This window comes from Nelumbo lutea, chromosome 8, assembly GCF_056320005.1.
Source record: "Nelumbo lutea isolate HS-2025 chromosome 8, American lotus-T2T, whole genome shotgun sequence".
NCBI lineage: Eukaryota > Viridiplantae > Streptophyta > Magnoliopsida > Proteales > Nelumbonaceae > Nelumbo > Nelumbo lutea.
In genome coordinates this window covers 49,909,360-49,935,680 of record NC_142691.1, presented here as the reverse complement: position 1 = coordinate 49,935,680, position 26,321 = coordinate 49,909,360, and the positions used below count along the sequence as shown (strand labels likewise).

Below are 26,321 nucleotides of genomic sequence, written 5' to 3'. Positions count from 1 at the left end.
CCCCCCCGCCCGGTCTTAGTGGTAGGTGGTGGAATACCTACATTTGGTCGCTTGCAGCATACAATGTTCTCCCGAAGTGTATAGGCTCGGGGACCACCACAACATTGTAGGGTGATGTTCCACAATGCCACGATGCAAAGCGGCAACAATTCAGAATTAGGAATTGGTCCAACGGAGCAAAACAGAGGTTGTGCAGAATCTCGGTTTCTCTCCATTGGGCAAAATTGTCGGGAGTTTAGTGCGCCGAGGGGGGTTGGGATATCTATTATAGTTGTGTGGACAATACCATAGGGGTTTGGCGGATATATAACCCCCACCTAGTCTTAGTGGTATGGTGCTGGAATTCCGACATTTGGCCGTGTGTGGCACACAGGGTTCTCCCATGTATTTGCTCGTGGACCACTGCAATGTCGTAGGGTGATGTCCCACGATGTCACAATGCAAAGCTAGGGTGGTTTAGACCTATGGATCGATCCGATGGAGCAAAATGGAGGTTCTATAGAATCTCCGTTTCTCTCCATCAGGCAAAACCGTTGGGAGTTTAGTGGGTCGTGCGGCGTCGGGATGTCCATTAGGGTTGTGCTGACGATACCATGGTGGTTTGGCAGACATATAACCCCCCACTCGGTTTTAGTGGTTGGGTGCTAGAATCCCGACATTTGGTCGCGTGCGGTAGACAGGGTCTTCCCAGAGTGTATCGGCCCGGAGACCATAACAATGTTGTAGGGCGATGTCCCATGATGCCACAGTGTAAAGCGGGAGCGGTTCAGACATAGGTATTGGTCCGATGGGGCAAAATAGAGGTTATGTAGAATCTCTGTTTCTCTCCGTTTCTCTCTGTTTCTCTCCATTTGGCGGCCATATAACTCCCCTACCCGGTCTTTGTGGGTGGTGGAATCCTGACATTTTGTTGTGTGCAACATATGGTTCTAAGTGTATCGACCTGGGGACCACCGGAATGTTGTAGGGTGATGTCCCACGATGCCACGATGCAAAGCGAGGGCAGTTCAGACCTTGGGATTGGTCCGACGGAGCAAAACGGAGGTTCCACAGAATCTTCGTTTCTCTCCGTCGGTAGTCTAGTGGGTCGATCGGCGTTGGGGTATCAATTAGAGTTGCGCCGACAATACCATGGGGTTTGGCGGCCATATAACACCCCTGCCCGATCTTTGTGGTTGGTGGTGGAATCCTGACATTTGGTCGCGTGTGGCACACAGGGTCCCCTCGGAGTGTATTGGCTCGGGGACCACACCAATGTTGTAGGGTGATGTCCCACGATGCTACGGTGCAAAGCGGGGGTGGTTCAGACCTAGCGATTAGTCTGATGGAGCAAAACGGAGGTTCTGATGAATCTCCGTTTCTCTCTGTCAGGCAAGACCGTTGGGAGTTTAGTTGGCCAAGCGACGTGGAGATGTCCATTAGGGTTGTGCTGACGATATCGTGGGAGTTTGGTGGAATCTCGACATTTGGTCGCGTGTGGCACATAGGGTCCTCCAGCCCTGTTTAAGTGCCGATAGGGTGGAATTTGGATATTTGGTCACGTGTGTTGCGTTGGAATATTTGGTGTAAATAATTTTCTCTTAGAATTAAATTATAATAATTATTATCAGTTTTAGAAAACTAATTTATTAAACGAATTTTCAAAAAATTAATTTATCAAAATTAAGCTCATTTCAGAAAAACTATGATTAAATTATTAAATTATTTACATTATAATTAAATTAGTTAGTCATTTACAAGAACAATAATCATTAATTTATTCTTTAGATTATATAATTACAGTAATCATTAGTAATTTTTCAGATTAGTTTTCACTTTGTTTTTTAAAAATATATTTTTCGGATATTTATTCAATTAATTTTCGAAAATTGTTTAATTGTGATATTTTATTGCAATACATAAATTTCATAAAATTATTTTCAGAAAAAATTTGTTCTAATTATGTTGTTGGAATATTTAATTTGGGGAAAAATATTTTCTTTAATATTTAATTAACTCTAATAATTAATTTCCTGAAAATTAAATTTCAAAAATTGTACTTAAAAGATGATATAATAAATATTCCATTAATTAACTGCTATTTTTAACATTTTTTTCTACTAATTATTAGTAAATTAACATATAATTTTAGTAATAATTTACCATTAATTATCTATTAAGTTATACTTAACTCAATATTCATCAACAACTATTCGTTAAATTTAATAATTTATCATTGTTAACAGTAATAAATCGAAATAAAATTTCTATTAATTAATAATATGTAACATTAATTAACATGTACGCTGGTCGGGCTGTAAGATATGCAAATGATCCGATCCATATGTTTCATCTTCTTGACCCAATCAGGACGTAACTCCGATCAAGACATATTCTTCATGCCGGTGTCGATCTCTCGAAGACGAGTGCGTTGAGGCAGTTTTGTCGATTCGGACGCAACTCCGATCAAGACGTATGAAGTGTGGTGCGGTGTCGGTTGCCTTTTGGTCAGGACGCAATTCCGGGAAAGAAGAAGAGGAAGACGAGGGCCTCTCAAGTCTCAACGCAGTCGGTATCCGTAGGGGCATTTTCGTAAAAAATATGTGACATATGTACGGGGTGGAGTTGAAAATAAAAAGTGATTTATTAACCGGATTTGGTGCCTATTTCAGTTTTCCTAGAAGGTTAAATTGCAAATTCGATTTCTGAGGTGGGGAGATCGATAAAACCCCCGTCTCGGTCTTGTGCTTGGTCCCGGTCTTACGGTGAGTCCCATGCATGATGTGTGGATACAAATCATGGAACTTGTTGGGAGGGATTTTTGTTGGTAGGGATATCTGGATTTGCATATGAAAAAATTGCTGGAACTCCTGAACCTCCTAGCCTCGCCTGTTTCGGATCTTGGCTTCTCGCTGCTATCTCTCGATTCCCTTGGGGATTGCTCCAACTCTAGTGTTTTCACCTGATCTCCTGCGAATTAAGTTAGTCAGATCTTGGAATTCAGGTTTTAGATCGGCGTCTTTGCAATCTCTGTATCTGATTCTCATTCGTTCATTGATTTCTGAAAAATGCCGTCGGTTTATGGAGCTCGATTAACGTCTTTTGACGATTCAGAGAAGGAGAGCGAGTATGGATACGTTCGCAAGGTATGTACGATCGGGTTTTGATCTGTTTTGCTCTTGGTGCGTTTCTAGTCTTTAAGGTTGAGTTCGGGCGAATTGGATTGGGTTTTAGATTCTTTTCTGCTTATTTGGACCGTTTTATGTGTATTGGCTGCCAATTGGGGTAACTTGGGACGCCGCATTATAGCTCGTATTGATGGTTGCTGCTGCTTGTTAGTAGTGATAGTGGTTCTGTTTCGTATATTGGAGACAGAGACATCTAGATTTTATTGAATTGTTCTGCTTAAGATCTCTTTACTATAATAAGCGCCTTTTTTCTTCTTGTTCTTCTGTTAGATTGCTTCTCGGACTGGTAAATTCAGTAGAAATATGAACTTTTAGTAACCTTAATGAATGATGATCTCGGGAGGGACGTAGGATTATTAAGTGCTGCCTTATTGCAGTCCATTGTTTTTCGGTTAAGTGATTGGTCGAATAAGCTATTCTAAGTGAATATCCTTGAATTGTACCCTTTAGGCCAGGGATGATGAGCTTTTGAAAATGTCAACTTCTTTTTCTTATTATGTACTGGACTGAAAGATGCTAAATGTTTAGATGGCTTTCCAAGTAGATCTATTTTCGCTTTCCGATTAAGCTAAATAAAGATTACCCTTTTCCTTTATAATTCCAATTATATTGTTCTTCACCATTTCTAACGTTAATTTGTAAGCTCCTATTTGCTGGAAGATGGGCTGAAAAGTTAATTGTGATAAAAAAGAAGAACGGAGATCCAAATAGCAAGATTTTGCAATTGCACTTGCATATTTCTTTTTAGATAGTTTTCTGGTTTTTCCCAATGTTTGTTTGTGGGTACCACTATTAATTGTGGTTTGCAAAGCACCAACTTTAATTTACTGATCTATTAATTTTTTTATTCTTTGGCTATATTCTCCTTGACAACTTATATGACAGAATTGAGGTGTTTTGTTATTTCATTAAATGAAAAGAGGTTCAAAATTGATATTCATATGGACATGTTTTAATATTGATGAGGATTCACAGAAAAGTTAAAATTTTGGCACCTCTGTTAAGTCCTCTCTCCTTTTTGGTTTTGCCTATGGTATGCCAAGTGCCATCCATGTGTGGAAGAAGGCTGTGGTCATCCCAATCTCAGCCAGGCATTTTCAGCTATAGGCCTAAGAATAGCTCATATGCTGGTTATTGATTGTTTAAGACTTGGTTTGCTCGAGGCCTGAGCCGGACCCAATTCAGATTCCTTTGAATGGTTAGGTTGACATGGAGACATATAATAATATGAGCCTCGAGCCTTGAGGTTTAGGCTGAAACCTGCCTATTGCCAGCTTGTTAGGACCTTCTTCATGACGATGGAAGCTTTTGATGATTGAAGAACTCGTATAGTGTATCAATGCCTTTGATAGATAGATTTTTGGCCCTTAGATATACTGCTCTATTCTAATCAATGCAATAAGTGAGTATTAATTGTTTAGGCTTAACAATCATTTGATATATTTTCATCCAATCTTGATGATTTATAAGTCACATTCAATTCAAAAAACATATCAATCTTGGGCATTCTTTGGCACTGTAAAATCATAGTACTTAAGAAAAGGATGAAAATATCACGGCCTTTCCACTTGAAAACCAATCATTTCCAGGTTTCAGAGTTAAGAGGGAGTAACTTCAGATTCTTGTGTTATGAAAGCATTTAATTATTGGTTTGAATGTATGATATGTTCAGAATTTATTTGTTTGCTATTCTTTTTAGTGACCCTTCTTGCCAATATAGAGGCGTTCTTTTTCATGCTGATAAAAAAATAAAGGTGTTCTCCAATGTAATTTGTTTTTCTTGTTGCCAGTTCCAAAAATAAAACAAAAGCAGCTGATTTGAAAACAAATTGGTTCTTAAAACAAAAATACGGAAAACATGTTCTTGGTTATATGTGTGCTGTTTTTTGTTTCCAAATTTGAAGCCAAAAACATTATCTTGAATATCTGGTGTAAAGAGTATGTTTTCATCTGGTTATTAAATATAATGTTCCATAAATAATATAATATCTATATTATATATATTTTTTGTTTTAAAAACTATCATTTTGATGGTTTCAAAAACATGTATTGTTTTTTTTTTTGGAACAAAACAACTTGTTTTTTGCTTTCCAAAACAAAAACACAGTTCAAGAACACATTTTTGTCTTGTTGTTGATGTGGCAATTCCAAAAACAAATGAAAACAAAAGCATTCATGTTGTAGAGCATCTCCTCAATTTCAAAAATTTTCTTAGTTAACTCAGTGATTTAAAAGGCACACTTCAGGTGTGTCTAGGTACAAAAATGAGTGCACTTCAAGGTATATGTCTTGCTCCCAGGTGCAACCCCTTTGTAAAGGCGTGCGCGCCTAGTGCACCTTGCACTTCAGCCCATGTGTGCTAACTTTGCATAGTGGCTGGGGTGGGGGCTCCAGCCCAAACCTCTCAATCAAGCCTCTGAGGGTTCTAAAACTTTGGCCCATATATAAAGAAGTTGGTCTTGTGATTTTAGTTGCAGTTCATCTTAAAATACAACCCCATTTTTTGCTAGTGTTGTTCTCTCATCCTTTACAAGCCATTTTTCATCAAACAACATTTGATTTCTAATCCTGAATTTTTTTTGAAGGATAAAAGAAAAAAATCAGGATTAGAAATCAAATATGCGGGCCAAAAATGTAGGACCCCTGCATGGACTTGTTTGGGCTTGTCTCAAGTGACCTTTACATAGGTGGTGATGTAGGACCAACTCGGTTCTAGCCCTTAGAGAATGTTGAATGGTCTTCTTGGTCAGAATTTTATGGTTGTTGATGGCTGTAATGACTTCTTGAAGGAATAAGAGAGAAAATAGGGAGAGAAGGAAGAGAAAAAAATACCTGGAATCACTCACAGGGTGCCTAGAATCACTCTAGGGCATGGGAATCACTCACCATATCTAGCATAAGCTGAAGAAAACAAAATAAACTTCATTGCCTTTGTGTAAAACGTCCATACATATTTATAGACTCTAAACTCGTAATAATCCTAGGAGTTAAATTGTTAGACTCATAATAGTCTTAGGGGTCAAACCATTAGACTCAATAATCCTAGTAGAATTCAAACTAAGTTGTCATATCCTATTTCAATTCAAAGACGATTCAATAACTCTAATCCTACTTATACAATGACTCTGAAATTTTAAACATAAACCAACTATAACTACACAAATTAAACCCTATCATTCGACCCCACAAAAAATTGCAAAATGATGAAAATACCCCCACTGTCCAAAAATACAGAAATACATAGAATTTCATAAAATTCCAATTTTGCCTATTCAGCTCCTGCATCAGGTGGAGTCCCGATCTTGTAGACATAGGAATGCAAGATGTTTAACCTTACATTAGCTACTTGAACTAATGCAATTGGGAGAGGAATAAGCAGACTGAAAGTTTCTCATGCTAGAATTGTTGTGTGCTTGAATATGTTTTATATGTTGCTTGTAAAACAAGAGTAAATAGAGGAAGAAGAAGAATTTGTTATATGTATTCATCAATCTCGTATATATATATACAAGTTACAAATTCTATGTTAGGAAAGAAGACTAATTAAATTCCTACAAATCGGTCTTACAATCAAGGTAAATCATATCTCCCTAGTATTTACTTCCTATTCTGTAACATCATATCTCCCTAGTATTTACTTCCTATTCAGTAACAATATTTAGTTCCTATTCTGTAATATCAAATCTCTCTAGTATTTACTTCCTATTCTGTAACACTCCCCTTCAAGCTGGAGCATGGATATTAATCATGCCCAGCTTGTTACAAAGATAATCAACTCGGACCCCATTAAGAGCCTTCGTGAAGATATCTCCCAATTGTTCTCCTGTTTTCACATAACCTGTGGAAATCAAACCTTGCTGAATCTTTTCACGAACGAAATGGCAATCAATCTCGATATGCTTAGTTCGTTCATGAAAAACAAGATTAGATGCAATGTGAAGAGCAGCTTGGTTATCACACTATAACTTGGCTGGTACTGAAGTTTTAAGACCTACTTCAGTCAGAAGCTGATATATCCACATTATTTCACACACAGACTTGGCCATAGCTCTATATTCCGATTCTGCACTCGAACGTGAGACAATATTCTGCTTCTTGCTTTTCCATGAAACTAGATTCCCTCCAACAAATACACAATAGCCTGAAGTAGACCTTCAATCTTCCTTGGATCCTGCCTAGTCAGCATCTGAAAAACATTCAATTCTAGTATGACCATGATTGCCATACAAAATTCCTCTCCCAGGTGCTCCTTTTAAGTAGCACAAAATTTGTTCTACAGCTGTCCAATGATTAACTGTTGGAGAGGACATGTACTGACTCACCACACTAACTGAATACGCAATATCTAGACGAGTTATAGTAAGATAATTCAACTTTCCAACCAATCTTTTATATCTCTCAGGATCTTCAAATAATTCACCATCTTTTGTGAGTTGCAAGTTAGGAACCATTGGAGTACTATATGGCTTAGCTCCCAACTTTCCCATCTCAGACAATAAGTCAAGTACATATTTCCTTTGAGATAAGAATATTTCCTTCTTGCTTCTTGTTACCTCAACACCCAAGAAGTATTTCAACATTCCCAAATCTTTGGTATGAAACTGAGTGTAGAGAAAGGATTTAAGGGATGAAATCCCTGTAGTATCACTCCCAGTAATGACAATATCATCTACATACACAACTAACAAAATGATGCCGGCAACAGAGTGCTTGAAGAAAACAGAATGATCAGACTTACTTTTCTTCATACCAAAATTCTTGACTGCTTGACTAAACTTTCCAAACCAGGCGCAAGGACTCTGCTTCAACCCGTACAGAGACTTATGAAGATAGCAAACTTTCCCATACTCTCCCTAAGCAACAAAGCCAGGCGATTGCTCCATATAAACTTCCTCCTGAAGATCCCCATGAAGAAAAGCATTCTTGATGTCTAACTAATGAAGGGGCCAATTATAAGTAGCTACCATAGAAATAAACAACCTGACAGAAGTAAGTTTAGCAACAGGAGAAAAGGTATCAGAATAATCCACTCCATAAGTTTGAGCATATTCTTTAGCAACAAGACGGGCTTTCAATCGGGCAATGGACTCATCAGGATTGACTTTAACTGTAAACACCCATTTACACCCAATAGCCTTCTTATTTGCAGGTAAATTTACCAAGGTCCAAGTACCATTGTCCTCTAAAGCATTCATCTCCTCAATCATAGCATTACGCCATCCAGGGTGAGAAAAGGCTTCTTTAACAGTCTCAGGAACAGAGATAGAATCAAGAGATGCAATAAAAGAACAAGAAGAGGACGACAAATGATTATAAGACACAAATGAAGATACTAGATAAGTACACTTACGCTTACCTTTACGAAGAGCAATAGGAAGATCATCATTAGAGACTGGTTCTGATGACAAAGCAACAGGATCAGTTGACACTGGATATGCCGATGAAGGAGCTGGTGCAGGACATGGATTCGGAGGGGTTGGTTGCCAAGAATAAACCTATACTGTAGGTGGCTTAGGCCTGGCAGGAGCAGATTCAATAGGATGTGAAACAGATGATGTGACAGTATAGATTAACAAATCATCATCCTCCCCCTGACTTGAATGAGGAGTAGATGGAAAGAAAGGTGTATCTTCTAGAAAATTAACATCAGCTGACACAAGATATCTGTGAAGAGTAGGACAATAACATCTATACCCTTTTTGAACACGAGAATACCCAAGAAAAACACACTTCAAAGATTTTCGATCTAGTTTGGTAACCTGAGGACGAACATCCCGAACAAAGCATGTACACCCAAATACCCTAGGCTCAATAGGAAACAATGTTTTATTTGGAAATAGAACATGATAAGGAGTCTTACCCTAAAGGACAGACAAAGACATATGGTTAATCAAAATACATGCTGTGGAAACTGCATCAGCCCATAAAGGTTTAGGAACCTTCATTTGAAATAACAAAGCTCTTGCAGTTTCAAGAAGGTGTCTATTTTTCCGTTCAGCAACCCCATTTTTAGATGGTGTATCTACACTAGAAGTTTGATGAAGAATGCCATGCTGAAGCATGTAAGTTTGAAAGGATTCTGACAAGTACTCCTTAGCATAAACATTAAATTGAGTTTTAACTTTAGCACAGAAAGCAGAAAAATGAGAAAACACCTCAGAATGTTTTTTCATTAAATATAACCATGTCATATGAGAGTAATCATCAACAAAAGTAACAAAATACTTAAATCCAGTTTTGGACTCAATTGGACATGGACCCCAAACATCTGAATGGACTAACTCAAAAGGAGCACTAGCTCGTTTATTGACTCTAGGACTCAAACTAAGACGATGGTGTTTAGCAAACTGACAAAACACAATTTAATGACGAAAAACTCTGAAATTGAGGACAAATTTGCTTTAACACATGGAGAGAGGGGTGGCCCAACCGACAATGTGCTTCAAAAGGGGTTACAACTCCAGAACTGGCTATGGATCTTGGAACTTGTGTATCAAGGATGTAGAGACCTCCAGACTCATGTCCCTTACCAATAATCTTCTTCGTCGTAAGATCCTGAAATAAACAATAATCAGGAAAAAATGAGACACAACAATTAAGGGTATGAGTGAGTTTGCTAACAGAAATTAAATTAAATGATAACTGAGGTAAACTAAGAACAGATGGCAAAGGAAGTGATGGTGTTGGACTAATTGTGCCAGACCCAATAACACAAGATGTTGACCCATCTGCTAAAGTAACAGGAGAGGTAGATTTATGTGACTGAAAGGTAGAAAACAGACTTGAATTACCTGTCATATGATCTGTAGCTCCAGAATCAATGACCCATTTTGAAGAGGAGGAAACAAGACATGTATTGGGTTTATCTGACTCGACGATGGCAGTAACAGTAGTAGATTGAGGTTTCAATGATTCTTGGTATTGAGCAAATTTGGCATATTCATCTGCAAATATCATAACAGACTTCTCAGAAGTATCCGTGGTGGATGCAATATGGGCAGACTGAGTTTTCTTATTCTGCAACTTCCTGCAATCCCGCTTCATATGTCCTGGCCTATGATAAAAATGACACACTATCTCTCTTGACTCCTGTCTACGAGTATTAGTATTCCTGTCATAGTTACTCGACCTGTCATAATTGCTGGATCCTCTACCACTACCAGTCCTGTATTATTGTCTCCCTGATTCAAATGTATTATTGCGGCTGACAAGGGCACTACTAGGCTGAACAGGTGGAGAACTTTCTGTACGAAGGACCCTACTGAAAGCATCTTGTAGAGAAGAGATCTCTGAACTGGAAAGAATATGAGATTTAACAGTCTCAAATTCATAAGGTAGGCCAGCTAAAAAACTCATAACAACCATCTTTTCTTGCTGAGCTTGTTGAACAGTCACATCAGTACTAAATGGAAGCAACATATTAAGTTCTTCATATGTTTTCTTGAAATCCATGAAATAGCTTGTAAGAGATCTATCGCCTTTGTCCGCCCTATAAAAGGCTTTGCACACATCATAAATGCGGGAAATATACCCCTTTCCGGAGTACAAGAACTCTAGATAGTTCATTAATTTCTTAACAAATCCACAGTGAGTGACTAAACCAACTACCTCACTTTCAATGGAGTTGTGTATCTGCAAGAACAACCGAGCATCCTCCCTCAACCAAGACTTTCTCGAGTCATCATTAGGAGGGTCATCAGCCAAATGGTTATCCATAGCAATACTAATTAAATTCCTACAAATCAGTCCTACAATCAAGGTAAATCATATCTCCCTGGTATTTACTTCCTATTTCTGTAACATCATATCTCCCTAGTATTTACTTCCTATTCTGTAACATCATATCTCCCTAGTATTTACTTCCTATTCTGTAACAGTATTTACTTCCTATTCTGTAACATCATATCTCCCTAGTATTTACTTCCTATTCTGTAACATTGCTAATTCAATGGCATGTGCATTTGCACGTACGAGGAGAGAAAAAAATAAATTGACTAAATGAGATGTGAGTCAAATATTAACCTTATGCTATAAAATAATCTGATTTAACTTTTATGGCCTTGCACAGAACCCAAAGGCAAGTATCCACATTATATAGAAATGTCTATTTTTATTTCTACATTTTTACTTTGAATATGAATTCATTTTAAATTGTTATGTTTATGTATTTTAATTTGAGCCAATTGTTTTTTTAAACATTTAATTTATTTTAGGTGACGTTTGGCATCGATAATGATTTCTCATACCTGATTTTTCAAAAATCACCATTTTTGGTTATTTGGTATCATTTCCTCCATGTCAGCTGATTTTTGGGAAATCACCTTTGAGAATGTTTGGTATTGATTATCAAGAGTGATTATTTTTCATTGAAATTATTATTCCATGTACTGTACTACCATTATTTCTTGGGAAATCATCCTTGCCATGTTGGATGCCACATCACCCCACAAAAATCAGAATCGCCTGAAAATCGGGGAATCACCGTAAGTGGTGATCCCTCACTCTGAGCCATTTTCAGGGATTGATTTTCTACCAATTTCCCAGAAATCGGCACAATCAACAGTAGTCGATCAAGACTACAATCAGTCTTGAATCTAAAAGTAAAAAGGTTTCAGATGGAGAAAAGAAGAAGAAAAAAGAAGAAGAAAAGAAGGAGAAGCAGAAGTACACAAGGGTTTTAGAAAAGAGAGAAAGGGACTGATTAATTTATCTGCCACCCCACTCTTAATATTTATATGTTTACTAATTGTAGAAAAGGCAGAATTGCCCTTAATGCTTTACATGGCAAATAAACTAATAATAAGCTGAAATAACAAGCTGTCTGAAATAACTACCAACTAACACTGACATAACTAACAAAGAGTACATGCTGTGCTGTCATACGAACATAGTGGGGACCACAGCCGTGGGGCCCACATCAGTGTTCTCTACATCAATCAACCAAGCAGGAAAAAAATTCACTGATTCTTCAAATGCTTATGTGGATCCGATGTGGCACCGATTCTTGGGAAATTGGCATCTATGCCAAACATCTCCTTAAAGTTCAAGTTTGTGTTTTTTTAACTAATATTGTTTTTTATTTTGTTTTGAAAAATTTTGTGCCTTGCTTCAAAAAGGTGTGTGCCTCAGGGACAAAAGCCCCTTGTGCTTTTAAAACACCGAGTTAACTGCAGTCTAAGAATTTTGAACTTTCTTAGTATGATATATTTAACATGCAGAACTGCTGGACTTGTTTCTTTCCTCACTTCTCATGTTGTTTGCCAGGTATCAGGTCCAGTCGTGGTTGCAGATGGAATGGCAGGGGCTGCTATGTATGAACTTGTTCGTGTTGGTCATGACAACCTTATTGGAGAAATTATTAGATTGGAAGGAGATTCTGCTACAATCCAAGGTCCTTTTAATAGATCTTTCCTATGTTTATTGTGTGTGTGTGTGTGCGCGCATGCTTATCATTGTGCAAGTCCTAAAATATTTCTGTCCAGATTCTTATTCTGTTCTTTCATGTGGCATTTAGTTAAAGCAAAAAGTGTTTTCTTTTGTATTTCAGTGTATGAAGAAACAGCTGGGTTGATGGTGAATGACCCTGTTCTACGAACACACAAGGTACATCTGAAGGCTTCTCTATGCTCAATTGTCAGTAATTGACTATACTAACTGGTTCTTTTTGCAAATTGTGCATTGCTCTTGCAGCCTCTTTCAGTGGAGCTGGGGCCTGGCATTTTGGGAAACATTTTTGATGGTATTCAGGTTTGTTTAAAATCTAGTTGACAGTATAGAATTATTTGTAATGATAAAAGCATCACCTTTTAGATCTACCTGTTCATTTCTTTATCGTTTTCTTATTTTAACATGGACCATTTTTCACATGAGCAGTTGGGCATTTTCTTGTTAATATTACAAGTTATCATAAAACAGGATCTTATACTTGGCTGTTGTCCTTGTTTATTTAGAGGCCTCTGAAAACCATTGCCAAAAGATCTGGTGATGTGTATATTCCACGTGGTGTCTCCGTACCAGCTCTGGACAAAGACGTACTTTGGGAGTTCCAACCAAAAAAATTAGGTAATATTTTTCTAAGGTGCCATCTATTCTTAGCATGATGGCTTAGTGGGTTTAGATGCTTGATACTGAGTAGTCAACTTTCTTCTACTGGTTGCAGGTGAGGGAGATCTTCTAACTGGTGGAGACTTATATGCTGTAAGTTTAATAGCTGCAAATTTATTTTGTAAAAGTTCAATGGTGCCTTTTACGAAAGATTTTGGCACTCAACTCTTCCTATTTTGTTCCTGTATTGCGTTTCACTGAAGTATATACACGGATTGCACTATATTGCAGACTGTCTTTGAGAACAGTTTGATGCAGCACCATGTTGTACTTCCTCCTGATGCTATGGGAAAGATCGCTTACATTGCACCAGCTGGTCAATACTCACTGAAGGTTTGTCTGTGACGTAGTTTCTTTTACTTTACTAGTTAGCCTTATGTATCATTTATCATTGTCTTGTTTCTTAATAGTTAAGGTTCTCTCAAGATGTTGGGCATTGGGATTATAATTGGTATTGATTTTTTTGGTACGAGTATTGGAGTTGAATTGTACTAGATCTAAGCTGTTAGCATTATCATCTAAATCAAGGTTCAAAATATTGATATGCCTGATACGCCGGTAGAGGCATATTGGGCAGTATCGATAGCTTCTTTTAAGTTTGATTTTTTTTTTTCAAATCAGGTTCAGAGAGGCCGGTTTGAGGTCCGTCCACCCCCTAAACTGGTTGAAATCTCAAAACACCCCTGGAGGGGCATATCGGGAAGCCCCTGATACGGCCCGATACATATCGAAATTTTGAACCTTGCCCGATACGTATCGAAATTTTGAACCTTGATCTAAATGGTTGTTTCTGCTCCTCTTTCATATTTTGGGCCTTGGGATTTTTTGTGGAAGATGTAGTATTTTGACTAATACATACAAAAGGATGCTTGGCACTATGCAATTCTTTTTAATATTGTAGAGAACACTGATGTGGGCCCCACTGCAGTGGGCCCCACTGTGTTCGTAGGACAGCATGTGGTTATTTATTTCAGCTTTTATTTACTTTATTTATCATGTAAGTACTAAGGGCAGATGTGTCCTTTCTATTTTGTACTGAACATAACCTATAAATAATAAGAGAGTGGCGGCGGCAGATCTGTTAGAATCTGTCCCTCCTTTCAACCCCTTGTGTTCTCCTGTTTCTCTTCTTTTCTTCCTCCTTTCTCTCACTTCTGTTTTGTAAACCTAAAACCTATTAGGATTCAAGACTGATTACAGTCTTGATCTTCTACTTGGTATCAGAGCCTATCTAGGGCTTCTCATGTGTGTCTAGTCTAGCCGACCACATGAGGACTAGCTAGGGCTGGAAGCTTATGAAGAAATATGCGGTGGCTGAATCTTGGAGATTACCAGGAGAGGTTTGCAGCAGTTGAAGGCTTGCCGCGACTTGCAGAGAGTTGGTAATCAGGAAGAAGCAGCGAAGGTTAGGATTCAGGTAACCCTGGAAGGCAGTAAACCTAAATCCATAAGTTTTTTTTTTATTATTATTATTGAGTTTCAGAGATTGCAATCAGTCGAGATAGGTTGGACCTATCTAGAAGGAGAGGCTGAATTGTTTTTAAGTTTGTTTCTAGGGTTTGACTATTGGGCCGAACCCCCCCTCTCAGAGGTGATTAGTTTTTAGGGTTTCATATTGCCCTACGACAAGTCCCACTTGTGCGGACTGTTTGGAGAGTGCAGCTGAGCACTTATTTCAGACCTACAGTTGAAACCCTAATTTTGCTCTCGCAGCGGTGGGCCCCATAGTAGTGATTTCAGAAAATAGCAAATCAGATTGACAGGCTGCCTAGTACTGTGCATGCCGATTAATTTCAGATCAGATTTGAGTTGACTTCTTGCATATACTGTGATAGGCGATTGATTTCAGATCAGATTTGGGATCAGATCAGATTTGTGTTGGTTTCAGATCAGATTTCAGACTTGCTTGTTTTACTCTGTTTTCTGGTATAGTGGCTCTAACAGTTTGTAGCCACTGATTCTTGATCAAAGATGGAGTTTAAGGGTCAGGGAGAAAGTAGTTTTGGAAACAAATCTGAAACCGGGTTTGAGATTACAACTATGAGAACTATTTGGTTATGGCATGGCTGTGTAATTCTATGCAGCTACATATCAGCCGAAATTACTTGTGGGCAAAGACAGCCAAAGAGATATGGGATGTTGTGAAAGAAACCTATTCCCAACTCCTTAATGTTGCCAAAGCCTATGAACTGAAGTGTGAGGTGAACAACCTTAAACAAGGAGAGAAGCCAGTTTCTGTCTACTTCTCTACCTTGAAATCCTTGTGGCATGAGATTGACCATCTAGAGACCCTTGAGTGGGAGAGTCCCAAAGATGCACAGACTCACAGAAAGCAAGTCAAGACGAATAGGGTATTTGAGTTTCTGGCTGGTTTGAATTCAGAATATGACATTGTGTGACAACAGATATTGACAAGACATAGTGTGACCCTTTCTCAAGCATACTCCCTGGTGCATAGTGAAGAGACCAGGAGGAAAGTCATGATGCAGCCTCAACCCCCTTTCCTAGCCTTGACAACTATTAAACCTAAACCAGGGGGTGATTCAGAAAGGGACCGGAAGAAGGAAGATAAACGAGATCTGGTATGTGCACATTGCAAGAAACCCAAGCACACAAAAGATACTTGTTGGAAGATACATCCTCACTTGGTCCCAGCAAAACTAAGAAATAAGAAGGGTAATACTCATGTGGCCGTGAACACTGATTCAACATCCTCATCAGGCACATCCCTAGAGACTTTAGCTGCTGTTCGGACTGCCCTCATACAGTTGGAAAAGGAAGTTGGGAGTTCAACTCAACCATCTCAGTCACCATTAGCTCCTGCCACATCAACATTTGCACATTCAGGTACTCGAGCCTCAACTTACCATGCTTCAGCTCCAGGTAATACTGACCACTGCTGGGTAATAGATTCAGGTGCATCCAACCATATGACTAGCCTGCCATCATTGTTCACTTCTTATCACTTGTCCTCTGTCCGAGATAGAGTATCCATTGCTGATGGCTCTCTTATTACCATTTCGGGCAAGGGGGACATCAAGCTATTGGATACTATCTCTTTATCTTCTGTCTTGCATGTTCCTAAGCTTGATACTAACATGCTTTCAGTTAGTAGTATTACCAAACGCATGAACTGTTCAGTAACCTTTTTTCCTGACCGATGTGTTTTTCAGGATTTGGAGACGAGGAAGGTGATTGGGACTAGCCGTGAGACGAACGAGATCTATCTGCTTGGAGAGAGTTCTCGTCGGGAGGAGTCAGTGGATAAGAAGTCTTTTGTTTCCCAGTCTGTGAGTTCGGTTATGCCAAAGCATAACCGATTAGGTCATTTGTCTTTTAAGTCTTTGAAGAGTCCATTTCCTGCTTTATTTGAGTCTGTTGAGTTATCAAAGTTGAGGTGTGAAAGTTGTGAGTTTGCCAAACATTGTAAAACCTTTTATTCTTTAAGTAATAAAAGGAGTAATTCCTCTTTTGATATTGTGCATACTGACGTTTGGGGGCCATATCATATCTCTTCTATGGGTGGGTATAGATATTTTCTACTGCTTGTTGATGACCATACCCGTTTTTCTTGGGTCTATCTTATGCGTTCTCGGGATGAGGTTTCTGCTCTGACCTAAAACTTCCATCAGATGATTCTCACTCAGTTTGGGGCCAAAATCAAAGTCCTTAGATCTGATAATGCAAAGGAATACTTTGCTCAGCCATTGACCTCCTACCTTCTTAGCCATGGAGTTATTCACTAGAGCACTTGCCCTTATACACCACAGCAGAACGGCGTTGCCGAAAGGAAGAATAGGCATATCTTGGAGGTGGTTAGAAGCATTATGTTTACCTCCAATTTACCTATTCGCTTCTGGGGTGATGCTATCCCCATGACAGTTTATCTCATTAATCGAGTTCCTTCCCGGGTTCTTGATATGAGAACCCTTTTTTCCCTTCTATACCCAGACGAGGAGTTGTTCATTGTTCCTCTTAAAACCTTTGGTTGTACCTATTTCGTTCAGCTTCTTGGGCTTCATCATTCCAAGTTTGAACTTAAGGCCTCCAAATGCATTTTCCTCGATTATGCACAAACTCAAAAGGGTTATTGCTGCTATGATCCGGTTTCAGGGAAACGGTTTGTCTCCATGAATGTCACCTTCTTTGAGGAGACACCCTATTATCCTAGGGTTTCTCCTCAGGGGGAGAGCAATGAGAGTGGGGTTGTTTTGAGTTTCTTTCCTCAGGGGGAGAGCAGTGAGAGTGGAAGTGGGACTGGTAGAAGTGGGGCTGTTCCTTTACCTATTCCACTAGGTAATGAAGGTTGTAGTGGTGAGGGTGGTCAGAGGGAGCCGGAGTTGAGAGTCTATCACAGGTGATGCAGGCAGGTTGATCCTAGTCATCGGCAGTCCCGGCCAGCTCCAGTTCCTTCTGCGGCTCCGGATCCAGAGCCTACTGGGACACCTCCCACTGTTGCCACTTCCCCTCTTGTGGATGACCTTGATCTCACTTCCATTGATGTCCCTATTCCAAGAACAGTGCAAGAAGCCTTATCAGTTCCAGAATGGAAAGATGCAATGCAAGTCGAAATGGATGCCCTGTTGAAGAATAATACTTGGGCACTGGTTGACCCACCAAAAGGAAAGAAACCGGTGGGATGCAGATGGGTGTTCACTGTGAAGCATAATGCTGATGGCTCTATTGAAAGGTACAAAGCCCGGCTGGTTGCAACGGGTTTCACTCAGACTTATGGTAGAGACTACTTGGAGACCTTTGCCCCAGTAGCCAAGATGACCACCATCCGAGTTCTGTTATCCCTTGCAGCAAATCATTCTTGGCCCTTGTTTCAGATGGATGTTAAAAATGCCTTTTTGAATGGAGATTTACAGGGAGAGGTTTACATGCAGTTGCCTCCTGGATTCTATGATACAGAGACAGGTAAGAAAGTTTGCCGATTAAACAAGGCATTGTATGGTTTGAAGCAGCCACCTAGAGCCTGGTTTCATAGGTTCAGATTAGCCCTTGGGAAGTTTGGTTATGTACAGGCCCAGTAAGATCATACACTATTCATCAAGAGGGTAGAGTCCTCTCCGACACTACTTGCAGTATATGTTGATGATATTGTGGTGACAGGAAATGATAGCCATGAGATTGAGTCCTTCAAACAACTCCTTCATCATGAGTTTGAGGTGAAAGATCTTGGTGCACTGCGGTACTTTTTGGGTATTGAGGTTGCTAGATCCAAGCAGGGGATTTTTATCTCTCAGAGAAAATATGTTCTAGATTGGTTGGTGGAAATTGGAAAGTTGGGTGTTAAGCCGGCTGATACACCCATCGAACAAAATCACAAGATTAGTGCAAAGGGCGTGGAGCCTCTTGAAGACAAAGTTATGTTCCAACGGTTGGTTGGAAAGCTCATATATCTCTGCCTCACTCGGCCAGATATCATCTATGCAGTTAGTGTTGTTAGCCAGTACATGCACTCCCCTAGAACTTCTCATCTTCTTGCGGCAGAGAGAATATTAGCATACTTGAAGAGATGCTCGGGTAGAGGTATACTGCTCAAGAACAATAATCACATGAGGGTGGAAGTCTATACAGATGCCGATTGGGTTGGGAGTGTCGATGACAGAAGGTCTACCATTGGATATTGTGCCCTTGTGGGAGGTAACCTTGTCTCTTGGAGGAGTAAGAAGCAGAGTGTTGTTTCCTGCTCCAGTGCTGAAGCGGAATACAGGTCAATGGCTAACGGAGTGGCCGAAATCTTATGGCTGAAGTCACTACTTTAGGAGTTGGGTATTGACTATGAAAAGCCCAATGCTGTATTGTGATAATCAGGCAGCTATTAATATAGCCCACAACCCAGTGCAGCATGATAGAACTAAACATATCGAAGTTGATTGACATTTTGTGCGAGGGTCACATCATAAGAAGTGTGTCTTTCGTACATCACATCTAATATGCAGCTCGTGGATATCCTCACCAAGGTTGTACCAAGGAAGAAGTTAGAGACAGACCTATCCAAGTTGAGAATGATAGATATCTACTCCCAACTTGAGGGGGAGTGTAGAGAACACTGACGTGGGCCCCACTGCAGTGGTCCCCACTGTGTTCGTAGGACAACATGTGTAGTTATTTATTTCAGTTATAGTAGTGCCAGTTTTATTCAGTTTGTTAATTAAGTTGTTATTTATTTCAGCTTTTATTTACTTCATTTATCATGTAAGTACTAAGGGCAGATGTGCCCTTTCCATTTTGTACTGAACATAACCTATAAATAATAAGAGAGTGGTGGCGGCAGATCTGTTAAAATCTGTCCTTCCTTTCAACCCCTTGTGTTCTGTTTCTCTTCTATTTTTCCTCCTTTCTCTCACTTTTCTTTTGTTTTGTAAACCTAAAACCTATTAGGATTCAAGACTGATTACAGTCTTGATCTTCTACTAATATATTAATTAAATTTCATAATTATCCATAAAAAAGTCTGTGCAAGATTAGTATCCTGGTTAGTGGCCTTAATATGGAGATGTTGAAGTGTATATAAACCAGAAAGTTGTGTTCATGATAGGGGTGCAAATGGATCGAATTTGAATCGGATGAGGCAATATCCAAATTTGAATCCAATTAGAAAATCCGATACCTAAATTCGATTCGATATCCGTCGGATATTGAAAATTAATATCAAAATTTGAATCCGATTAAATATTCGAATATTCGATTCGATTAATTAATTATTTTAGATAATTAATAAATATATAAAATAAATATTTTATTGATATAAAGTATATAAATATATAAATTATATAAAATATTTTATATATTATATAAGAATTAAATAATCGGTCGAATTCGGATATTTATTGAGTCGAATCTGGTCATATCTGAATTCGAATCCGATTAACTATTTGGTAAGAATAGGATATCCGAATTCGACCGATTAGATATTCGAATTATCCGAATTCAATTCAATTATATCGAATATCAAATTCGAAATCGGATTTTCGAATACCATTGACACCCCTAGTTCATGATTAATCAGAAAGTGGGTTTGGAATTACTAGTTTGTTTTGTGTTCAAATGCTAGGTAGACCTTCCTCCCAAATGACTACACCCAATTATTCAGCATCTCCCGAGCCTTGACCAGACCCTTCTTTACTTCTTAACAGCTCTTTTTGTTTTTTTTTTTCTCACCTTTTTAATAGGCTCCTTGAATAAACCCCCCTTCAATCTGGAAAGAGTTTTACACCTGGACAGTTTGCTGGCTCCTCTGCCTTTTGAATCTTCTTGCTGCATTAGGGATTTTCTCAAAATTTGGTGAGTCCTTATTCCTTAGAATTATGAATGATTCTTTCTAGCTCCAACTCCAAGACCACATTCTTCTTAAAAGCCTGATTTGCGCCAACTAACCGTCCTCGTTGACATCATTCCTTGCACCTTTGGGAGGTCTTGCTTCATATTGATCATCTTTAATTCTTACAGCAGAGCTTATCACCTTAGGATCCAAATTATCTTCCTTCCTTTCCATCAAAGGCATAGGATACTTCTCTTCCAATTCCTTGAACTTTCTGCTTGCAACTTCCTCCCCTCCGATAACGAACAACCCCAGAGATTTACTCGCCTCCACTTCTATGTCAACTTCATCTTCATATCCGAACTCTTCATCATCTGTTACTGGCTTTGTTCTGTATTTCTTTTTTTCTCATACATTTTTGCCACTCTCAAGTCTCATCCTGTTCACCCGTTATTCTCAGGCTCCTCTTCACCTTCTGGTTTGTCCACCCTGCTCTCCTTTCTTCCTTCTTCTTTATCTACAAAACTCCCATCTCCTTCATTCTCCAGATCCATATTCGATATGCCTATATCAATCCTAACCTCTTCTTCCCATTTAACAAGATTTTCCTCCGCTGGATCTTCAGGCACTGCTGGACCTTTATGCACTGAGTCTGCCCTACTGTTTGTAGCGTATCTTTCCATTTGAAGTGTTTGTAGGCTATATTCCTACCTACTCAAGTTTCATTATTTATTATTGCAATTTGTTCCCCAATTTAACCACTCCCCAAAATAGCTTCTCCCAGTAGGTTCCTTGTCTGGCTAAAGCATCAGCCATACTATTGGTGCTTCCAGGTGTCCAATGAAACGTAGCTTTCAATTCTTCTGCTAGCTTTTTAACTTCTCAAATAACATATCTATATTTTGATGTGCCCTGTGTTACATCTGAACCATCCTACAACTTCTTAGAGTCAGCTTCCACTATGATATCTCTATGAAGAAATACTTGGTTAGCCACAAGTGTGGGGTTCCATACCCACACTCAGGCTCTAGTGTATGTGGTTCCATACCCACACCTAGTTGTTTCTAAATTCTTTTAAGTTGGGCTGGCTGGCCTTATCCATGTTATGTTTATCCTTTTTCTTTTTTGTTTTATTAGGACTAGGACTATGTTTATTTCCTATTCTTGTAAGGAACCTAAAGCTATAACTAAAGAAGTGTATGGGGCGGCAGATATATCAATCACCGAACCCCTTTCTTCTCTCTTATCCTCTCTTCTCTTCTTCTTCTTCTTCTTCTTCTTCTTCTTCTTCTTCTCCTCTACTCTTCTTTTCTCTTCTTCTCTTTTCTGAATTACAGTAGAATAGAAATCTACTTGCTTTATTCAAGTTGGTATTAGAGCTTGGGAGGTGAAAGAAACTAGGTTTTTCATGTAAGCCCGATCTGGTCAGCTACATGAGAAACCATTAGATCAAGACCTCTGCAGAAGTTGCCTGGTTCTTGGAGGTTACTGGAGTGCTGAAGACTGCCCAAGAAAGGTTCTTGGAGAATTAGCCAGTGACCAGGAAGAATCAGAGAGCAGACTTGGTCAAGGTTAGGGTTTCAAACCTAAGAAGACAATCAGAATTCTTTTTCTGAGAAAGAATTCAGATTCGACCAGAATTCTTTATCTGAAGTTGGACGATCAGAGTTCCTTTTCTGAAGTGGACATCAGGGTTCAGACCAAAGAGTTCTTTTTCTGAGAAAGGTACAATCTTTAAGCTAATTCGACCTTAGATAGAAGTTATCAAGAATTCTTTTTACAGCAGCATAATAAATCTGAGAATATTTTGATTGTTTTGAGAATACCTTGCTGTCGACTCCTTGGCATTAAACCCTTCGATCCCTTTTTTGGGGAATCAGGGCCTGTTCTTTATTTATATTAATCTAGGGCTCTGATTTTACAAAAGTTACAGTTTTGAGAGAAAACCGTCGGTTGAAATCAGGACATGTTCTTTACTGATATTAATCTAGGGCTCTGTCTTTTACTAAAGTTACAGTTTTGAGAGAAAACTGTTGGCTGAAATTAAGCTCTAGGTGCCTATTCTTGCTGAAGATCAACTTTTGGATTGCTTTTCTGTTTTTCTCTTAGTGTTTCAGCAAAAAAAAAAAAAAAAGGAGGGACTTTTCTTCTTAGTTTTGTGACCCATTTTCAATCTACATAGTATGAAAAGGGTTGGAAGTGAAGTAAAAAGCTCAAGGGGAAGTTATTGGAACTAGTAATATGACTGAAAATACGTTCCAAATTACCACTGTTAGGTTTGATGGAAAAAATTACTTGGAATGGGTTCAATCGGCAATGATGGCCACTGGGGGCAGAGGAAAATTAGGGTATGTAATCGGAGACACAAAAGAACCAGCCAAGGAGGATATATCTCACCCAAGATGGGTTCAAGAGAACTACTTGGTGATGACCTGGCTATGCAACTCTATACAACCCCACATCAACCGAAATTATCTATGGGCTAAAACAGCCAAGGAGATTTGGGACAGCATTAAGGATACCTATTCCCAACCCCTCAGTGTTGCTAGAGCTTATGAGATAAAATGTGAGGTGAAAAACCTCAAGCAAGGAGATAGACCAGTCTCAGTATATTTTTCTACCCTAAAATCCCTTTGGCATGAGATTGATCACTTAGAAACCATTGAATGGGAAAGCTAGAAGGATGCAACAACATATAGAAAACTGCTTGAAACAAATAGGGTTTTCGAGTTCTTAGCCGGCCTAAACTCAGATTTTGACATTACAAGACAACAATTTCTCACTAGGGAGAGTGTGATCCTATCTCAAGCCTACTCCTTAGTCCACAGTGAAGAAAGTAGGAGGAAGGTAATGCTATCCTTCCAGCCCACAGAAGCAGCCTTGGCAGCAACAAAATTCAAAATTGGAGGAGAAAAGGAAAAAAAAGTTAAGAAGGAAGACAAAAATGATATTTTTTGTCATCATGGGGTCATTCATCAGAGCACCTATCCTCACACAACTTAGTAAAATGAGGTTGTTGAGAGAAAAAACAGGCATATCTTAGAGGTAGCCAGAAGCATCATACTCAACTCCAATGTTCCCATACGCTTCTGGGGGGATGCAATCCATACAACTGTATACCTCATAACAGGGTTCATTTACGGGTCCTATACATGCAAACCCCGTTCAGTCTTCTATATCCAGATAAGGACCTATTCACAATTCCCCTCAAAACTTTTGGGTGTACTTGTTTTGTTCAAATCCTTGGACCTCATCGCTCCAAGTTTGGTCCCAAAGCCACTAAGTGTATTTTCCTTGGGTATGCACAAAATTAAAAGGGATATTGCTGTTATGAGCCAGTTTCAAGGAAACGCTTTGTGTCCATAGATGTCACCTTCTTTGAGGATATGCCCTACTCTCATAAGGCTTCTCCTTAGGGGGAGAATAGTGAGGAAGGGATTTCGGTTTCAGCCCCAAAAGTTCCTTTACCTGTCCTAATTACTGGGGTGGGAGGGGGGGGGGGAGTTGTGAGGAAGGTTGTCAAAAATGCAGAGAGTTTAGAGTGTGTATCATAGAAAGTGGTGGAATCAGATTGGTTCTTGTACTCAACAGCAATCCAGGCCAATTCCAACATCTTCTACAGCCCCAGATCCAGACAGTACTATTGCTCCCATTGTTGATCCCACTGTCCCACTGTTATAGATGCTCAGCCTTCACCGAAAAATGACCTTGATCTTCTAATTGCTATTCGTAAAGGGAAGCACTGCTGCACCTCATCCACTGCCCATTGCATCTCCAAGTTCCTATCCTATAATTGTCTCTCAGAATCCTACAGATCTTACTTGGCATCTATTTCTGCTATTCCTATACCCAGAAAAGTGCAAGAAGCTCTTTTGATACCTGAATGGAAGGAAGCAATGCAAGTAGAGATGGATGCTCTTGTCAAGAACAACACATGGGAACTAGTTAATCAGTCTGAAGGGAAGAAACCTGCTGGATGCAGATGGGTGTTTATTGTGAAATATAATGTTGATGGTACTGTAGAGAGGTATAAGGCCATATTGGTTGCAAAAATGAACACTATCAGAGTTCTTCTATCCATTGCTGCAAATTTGTCATGGCCACTATTTCAGTTGGATGTTAAGAATGCCTTCCTCAACGGAGACTTGCAAGAGGAAGTATACATGGAGTTACCCCCTGATTTTGTAGTACAGAAGCAGGAAAAAAGTTTGCCTTTTGAAGAAGGCCTTGTACGGGCTGAAACAATCTCCAAGAGCTTGGTTTAATAGGTTTAGACTAGCTTTGGACAATTTCGGATACATACAGGCTCAGTCAGATCACACTCTCTTCTTTAAGAAGATAGGTCCTTCCTTGACTCTACTTACAGTCTATGTAGATGACATTGTGATAACAGGAAGTGACACTAGTGAAATTGAAACCCTTAAACAACACCTTCACAAGGAATTTGAAATGAAAGACCTAGGAAAGCTACACTATTTTCTAGGAATTGAGGTAGCTCGATTTAAGCATGGCATTTTTATCTCCCAAAGGAAGTATGTTTTGGACTTATTGGAAGAAACTAGCAAGTTAGAAGTGAAACCTACTGATACTCCCCTTGATCCCAACCATAAGATAAGTGCAGAAAGTGGAGAACTCCTGGAGGATAGAGCTATGTACCAAAGACTGGTTGAAAACTTCTTTATCTCTGCCTAACTCGACCAGATATTTCTTATGCTGTTAGTGTTGTCAGTCAATACATACATTCTCCTAGGACCACCCACCTCCTTGCAGTAAAAAGGATTCTTGCCTACTTAAAGAGATGTCCAGGGAGAGGTATACTCTTCAAGAATAATGGTCATATGAAAATAGAAGTGTATACAGATGCGAATTGGGTTGGATGTGTTGATGACAGGAGGTCCACCTCTGGATATTGTGCATTTGTGGGGGGAAATCTTGTTTCTTAGAGAAGCAAGAAACAAAATGTTGTTGCTCGCTCCAGTGTAGAAGCAAAATACAAATCCATGGCCAATGGTGTTTCAGAAGTGTTATGGCTGAGATCCTTGCTTAATGAGTTAGAGGTTGATTATGAGAAGCCTTTGATGTTGTATTACGTTAATCAAGCTGCAATTAATATTGCCCACAACCCAATACAGCATGGCAGGACTAAGCATATCGAGGTTGACATCCATTTTATCTGAGAGCAAGTCGCATCTCAAGAAGTATGCCTTCCTTACACTGCATCAAACATGCTGTTAGCTGATCTCTTCGCCAAAGCAGTCACAAAAATCAAATTGGAGACAGATCTACGCAAGTTGGGCATGACAAATATCTACTCCCAACTTGAGGGGGAGTGAAGAAATAGTTGGTTAGCCACGAGTGTGGGGTTCCATACCCACACTCAGGCTCTAGTGTGTGTGGTTCCATGCCCATACCTAGTTGTTTCTAAATTCTTTTAAGTTGGGCCGGCTGGCCTTATCCATGTTATGTTTATCCTTTTTCTTTTTTGTTTACAAATGAGATTTTTGCTCAGTATTAAACCATGTAGGACTCCCAAGAGTTCTGCCCTTGTAGAATCTCCACAACTGGCTGGACCTGAATACATATTGTATATCTACATTTCTTTGGGTTGCCCAGGCTCCAACTATCAAAATTCATCTTTATGGAAGAATGACTATGGGGTATCCAGGCAGTGGCTACTTTTGCTCTTGGTGTTGAAGATGCAGCAATAGCTTTCCAATTCTGATTGATGCCATCAGTTGTAAAAAGAGCAAAACTTGGCAAGGTTCTCAACTCAATCTGCC

General features: G+C 39.3%; 1 protein-coding gene across 1 annotated transcript in view; it reads left to right on the top strand.

The window, feature by feature from the left end:
* Positions 1 to 2,619: 2,619 nt before the first annotated feature.
* Positions 2,620 to 26,321, top strand: part of LOC148844112 (V-type proton ATPase catalytic subunit A) — a 39,145-nt gene continuing 15,443 nt past the window's right edge. Inside the window, exons 1-7 of the mRNA XM_088958282.1 lie at positions 2,620 to 3,125; positions 12,432 to 12,558; positions 12,715 to 12,770; positions 12,858 to 12,914; positions 13,118 to 13,229; positions 13,327 to 13,364; positions 13,503 to 13,604. Coding sequence (XP_088814408.1) covers positions 3,048 to 3,125; positions 12,432 to 12,558; positions 12,715 to 12,770; positions 12,858 to 12,914; positions 13,118 to 13,229; positions 13,327 to 13,364; positions 13,503 to 13,604 — 570 coding nt within the window. The 5' untranslated portion in view covers positions 2,620 to 3,047. The remainder of the gene's footprint in view (positions 3,126 to 12,431; positions 12,559 to 12,714; positions 12,771 to 12,857; positions 12,915 to 13,117; positions 13,230 to 13,326; positions 13,365 to 13,502; positions 13,605 to 26,321) is intronic.